This window comes from Ziziphus jujuba, chromosome 12 (assembly GCF_031755915.1).
Source record: "Ziziphus jujuba cultivar Dongzao chromosome 12, ASM3175591v1".
NCBI classification, from domain to species: Eukaryota; Viridiplantae; Streptophyta; class Magnoliopsida; order Rosales; family Rhamnaceae; genus Ziziphus; species Ziziphus jujuba.
In genome coordinates, this window is record NC_083390.1 from 10,759,185 (window position 1) to 10,765,313 (window position 6,129).

The 6,129-nt window shown below is 33.6% G+C and overlaps 1 protein-coding gene across 1 annotated transcript; it reads left to right on the forward strand.

The window, feature by feature from the left end:
* The first annotated feature begins 1,347 nt into the window (after positions 1-1,347).
* LOC107425375 (uncharacterized) lies at positions 1,348-2,107 on the forward strand. The gene is made up of 3 exons (XM_016035378.3): positions 1,348-1,513; positions 1,696-1,873; positions 1,957-2,107. The coding sequence occupies exons 1-3, from the start codon at positions 1,348-1,350 to the stop codon at positions 2,105-2,107; spliced, it is 495 nt and encodes a 164-aa protein (XP_015890864.3).
* Positions 2,108-6,129: the final 4,022 nt, after the last annotated feature.

Sequence of the window (6,129 nt, forward strand, 5' to 3'; positions counted from 1 at the left end):
GACCATTTTTGGGAGGCCTAATATATATTATCCTTCCTTTCTTCATTAAATATTGTTTTGTATTCTCTAGCCTACTATTTTGAGATTTTCACCATGTTAGTTTTTAGCGAACTTTGTGTTTGGTCACAAGTGAAAAGTTTTCTGTATATTCTTTACTTTTTTAAGTTCACAGAAATGGAAAATAATTTAATAGAGAATCATAATTTTATATAAAATTCAATCTTTCATTTTCCTTAAACATTTTCTTGCTTTATGGATTTAGATTCTGCTCATTATTTGCAATCTTCTCCTATCATCATTCATTTATTTGGAATTGTAATTTTCATCGAAATTACATATAAGTTATACTCTTTACTTTAAACAATATTAGTTTAAAAGAAAATTACATATCAAATATTAATATAGAAAACAAATTAATTTTTTTCCTTTTTACTTTGTTGTTTAAAATTTCCTTTTTTCTTTTCTTTTGCTTTTTTCCGGATCAGAACAAAAATAGATACCACAAATGGAAAGTTTAAAATGCACAGAAAAGGATGCCCCATATGAGTTGGTGGTCAAGCATGCACGTAAACAAAAATAAGTAAGACAATCAATTTCTATTGAGTATTTAAACGGATAAATAATAATAATAACAATAATAATAATAATAATACTTTTTATTATATTATGAGTATTGATTAAGGAAATTAATTATTCACAAGGAATCAAAGGAAGCATGGATTTGCATTTGGACGAATGTTTTTTGTGCCTCCGACATACGGTGACATGTACTATTTGAGTATACTTTTTAACATAGTTCGAGGATCAAGAAATTTTGAAGAAATAATGAATATAAATGGCATTCAATATGATTCTTTGAGAGATGATTGCTATGTACTTGGTTTGTTAGATGATGATTGCAATGTACTTTGTTGTTGTTAGATTCATTAACGAGGCCTGAATTTGTTTAGGAACAAAGTTGGTGGCATCTATCAGATGATATATTCTACAGGCAATGCAACATGTTGGATCATCAAGGTTTTATACAATCCTTAACGTTTTTATTTACATAATAATAATGATTAGTATAATTTGATTGTTTATTTATTCCACTTCACAAATTTGCATCTAACTTATGAAGAGATAAAAAATTATGCTTTTCTAGAGATTGATAAGATCTTACAAAGCAATGTAAAAAGTCTTCATGACTTTCCAATAATGCCTTTACCTGGCACCATCGATGTTTCTTGCTGCCAAAATAGGCTTATACAGAATGAATTACGTTATGATAGAATTACTTTTGCTGAAGACAATAATAAATTTGTATCAAATCTCACAGCTGAACAAAAAAATATTTACGAAACAATTATGGGTGCTGTTGATGGTGTTAAACCTTGTGTATTCTTTGTGTATGGATATAGAGGTACCGGGAAAACTTTTATCTGGAAAACTCTATCAATAATATCGAGGCTGAAGGGGAAAATTATGTTGACTGTAGTTTCGAGTGGTACAGCATCTCTTCTTCTGTTGGGAGGTAAGACAACACATTCAAGGTTTGCTGTACCTCTTGCTCTAAATGAAGATTCAACTTGCAACATTAAGCAAGTAGTCCACTTGTAGAGTTGAATGTCAAAACCAAACTTATCATTTGGGATGAAGCATCTAAGACGAGTAGATATTGTCTTGAAGCATTGGTGAATAGCTATTGTTTTAAAGCGTTGGATAAGACTATGAGAAATATTTTAAGATATAGCTGTCCATTAAGTTTGGAGAAACCTTTTGGAGGTAAAACTATCGTGTTTGGAGGAGATTTTAGACAAAGTTCATCGGTTATTCCAAAAGGAAGTAGGCAAGACACTGTCTTTGCAACTTTAAACTCACTTGTGAAAATATTGTAAATTTTTAAAGTTGACAAAAAACATGAGACTTCAAAATATTGATAAGGATGAATTGACCTTTTTCATAATGAATATCAAGTATTGGAGATGGAATAATTGGCAGTCTGAATGACTGTCATGCAATGGTTGACATACCTGATGATCTTTTGATAAAGGATATAGAAGATTCAGTTGCATCTATTGTAAATAGCATGTATCCTTCTTTCTCAGAGAATATTAGTGATCTGTGAGTGAAACCCAAAAAAAAAAAAAAAAAAGAAGAAGAAGAAAAGCCGAATTAAAAAAAAAAATTTGGTTTGTTGAAGTTTGATTTGTTTGCTGGAAATTATTGGAGCTGCTGTTTTGTTGATTATTTATTCGATATTTTGAGTTTCTGGAGAATTATTTTTGTTGCTGGATATTTGAATTTTGGGTGTTAAATTATTTGGATTAAAATTAGTTGAAAGATTTGATACAAAACTTGAATTACAAGGACAACAACCAATACTATTCTATATTTTTGTTCGATTTGATTCTTGTTCGTGTTTGAAATTCTTTTTCCTAAATTTTATTCTTGAATCTTTAATCTCTTACCATCTGGTCCAGTTCTCGCTAATTCTGAAATTTTCCTTATTATTTTGCTTTATTTTGCCTAGAAGGCCAAAAACTAGGTTTTGTTAATTCATTTGGTATTACTTGCTTTTTGCTATTGTTTTGTTGATAAGTTAAATGAAAACATAATTGTGATCTAATTGCTGTTTTTTGGGTGTTTTAATTAGAACTTTGAGATAATTCATTAAGTGGAAAAAGTCAAAGTGTGTGAGCTTAAAAGAGGATAAAGCCCGAAACTAGTATGAAAACACGAGTGTCGAGACAGTGTTTGAGTGAAACAGGTGAGGGAGTGAATTTAGTAAGGTCTTATTTTGTTTTTGTATTATTCATACTAACATGGTAGATTTAAGGGTGAGAAGAGGAGATCCACCTTTAAGAATCAATGAAGAAGAGTCCGTAGGATTCCATGGTGGTTCCCGAGCTACGGGGAATGATGAGCAAACAGATATGAGGTCTATATTGAAGCAATTGCAGTGGATGAATACCCGATTTGATAACATAGATCAAAGGATGGATAGGATAGAAACATCATAAGGAGGGCCGAATATGAGGTTAGATGTTCATGGAGGTCGAGGTTGAGGTCGAGGAGGCCGAGGGCGACCGAGAGAGGAATTCGGGGGAAGTAACTTTGGAGATGACTTGGATGAGGGGTTTGATGAAACTTTTGAACCTCAAGAAAGGCCAATCCATGGGAGACCAGCAAGGAATGAAGATGGTGATCTAGGGAATATCAAGGTAAACATTCCACCTTTCATGCAAAAAAGTGATCTAGAGGCATATTTGGAATGGGAGGAGAGAATGGAAATGATTTTTTATTGTCATAATTATTCGGAGGCTAAGAAGGTGAAGTTGGCAGCAATGGAGTTTGGTTATTATGCACTCCAATGGTGGACCAATAAGCAAAACACTCGAAGGAGTGTTGGTGATGACTTGATCATTACATGGCAACAAATGAAATGAGCCATGAGGAAGCGATTCGTAGTATCACACTATCATAGGTTGCTGCATCAAAGGCTTCAAATTTTATTTCAAGGAAGTAAGTCTGTGGAAGATTATTACGAGAAGATGGAGATGCTTATGATGAGGTTAAGCATGAATGAGGATAGAGAAGCAACCATGGCAAATTCCTTGGTGGTTTGAATCGTGAGATAGCCAATCAACTAGAATTACAACAATATGTGGAATTGGAGGAGATGTTGCATGTGGCTATTAAATTAGAGCACCAATTCAGAGAAGGGGTACAAGCTCATGGTTTGGAGGTGTTTCTAACAGTGGAAGATCAAATCCAAGTGGCTGAAGAAACAATCCTACCTTTGAAAACAACCCAAAGCCGAAAGTTGGAGAAGAAAGTTCAAATTGGCCAAGGAGAGAGAGTAGAATAGAATCCGAAAGTGAAGAAAGTGGGGGAAAGGCCGAATTGGATGATTAAGAACTTGGAAGGGATGAGCATAAGGAACTGGAAACACTCCAACCTTCAAGGGCTGACTTGAACTTAGTTGTAAGGAGTGTCCTTACTGTATTCAAAGATGAGGATCAAATTCAAAGAGAAAACATCTTCCACACCCACTGCAAAATTCAAGGTAACATATGTAGTATGATTATAGATAGTGGAAGTTATGCAAATGTAATTAGTAGCATGGTAGTTGATAAATTAGGTTTAACAACTATTAAACATCCAGAACCTTATAGATTACAATTGCTTAATGATAGTGGTGAGATGAAAGTAAATAAACAAGCCAAAGTAAAATTTAGCATAGATAAATATGTGGATGTTGTGTTGTGTGATGTTGTGCCTATGCATGCTGGTCATATATTGTTGGGGAGGCCATGACAATTTCATAAAGATGGCATACATTATGGGAGAGAGAACTCTATTGTTTTTAAGCTTAAAGGCAAGAAGGTTAAGCTGGAGCCATTGAACCCGAAGGAGATTTTTAGGGATCAATTACAAATGCACAAGAAGGGAAGCCAAGAAGCTCAAAGAAAAGGCTAGTATGTCACCAATGGTTTCACCATCCATTTAAGAGGGAAAAGGTGAGCTTGCTGTCCAAGGTAAGTCCTATAAAACCCAGGTTAAGTGGAAAAATTTTAACAAACCCGAGAGTGAGAAACTTGGAGAAAAAGCCGAGTGTGATGCAAAATTCAATGAAACCATGAGTGGGAAAGGAAAAGGAAGAAAAGAAAGGAAAAATAAAAAATTTTACTTTAGTTTTGGGGATGTTAATAAAGCTATTTTGAATAAGAAATTATTGCTGGTCATGAATTATAAAGATGCTTATTTAAAAATGCTTTTGTTGTATAGAATTTTATCTGCTTTGTTGAGAGCTTTATTTTGTGGAAATTTGAAAATTAGGAAGAGATTATTTGCTAACTTTAAAAAGTGTAATTTTTTCCATAATGAGCATGTATTTTTAGATTTTATTGTGATAGTGTTTGACCCAGGAGATTTGATTTGGTTGCACTTACAAAAGGAGAAGTTTCCAAAACATAGAAAGTTAAAGCTTATGTCGCATGTGGATGGACCCTTTCAAGTTTTGGAACGGATTAATGAGAATACCTACAAACTTGATTTAATAGGTGAGTATAATGTTAGTGCCACATTTAATGTTGCTGATTTATCTCCTTTTTCTGTAGGTGAAGATCTTGATTTGCGGACAAATCCTTTTCAAGAGGAGGGGAATGATGCGAATCCGCCTGAAGCCGCACAACCGACAACCTGCTGGGGTACTGACCCGATACATATGAAGACCAGGCCGATCACTAGGGCTCAAGCTAAAAGGTTTAAGAAAAACATTGCTGCCTTTATCCAGGGAGTAATTCATTCTCAAGAGGGCCTATCCATACTCGAACATCCAAGACCTATTTTGAGCGTACAAGTGGTGGAAGCCGATACGAACTTGGGTAGCGGTTTTGGTGCATCTATGGAGTCCAGGCAGTAAGAAATGGTTCCAAATCTTTATGGATTCAATAAATATCACTAAGAGGTCATGGAAACAAGTGAAGATATAAGTAAAACCAACTTGTACGGACTTGTACGAACAACTTCAAAATTTGGCCGAAAATTGCTGTAATGCTTGCTCGCTTTACTGAGTTGGCTTTTTCTCTTTCTTCCAAGCAAGGGAAACATGTGGGACTCCATAATAAGCTTATTTGGCATCCTAAAAAGCATATTGAGTCTGATTTGGAGCTCAAATTGGTGAAAAATTGGTCAAAGTCAACTTAGTCAAAAAGCTAGTATTTTAGTTTCCTAATTTGATTCTACTTTTTATTTTAGGAAATTACCATTACTTTTTTATTTTTATTTATTTATTTGCTGGACAAATAAGTTTAGGAAAGTTATTATTTTTTTATTTTCATTGTAAATTAATTAATTCCTAATTCAAAATAAAGGAATTAATTAATCCAAATTAGATTAGGAAATGAGGAGCCTTTAGGCCATATTAGGATTCTTCATTACATGGTTGGTTTTTCCTTTTTTTTTTAGGGTTTTATTTTGTTTTCTCTTAGCCTATAAAATGACTTTTTATGAGGAAGAACACACCATTAATAATATTCAGAATTTATTTTGTGAGATTGAATTTCTCTTTATTCTTTTGAACACCTAAAACACCATTAGTGAGTGAGTGTTTTAGTTTGACTTATCAATAGGAATTCCATCACC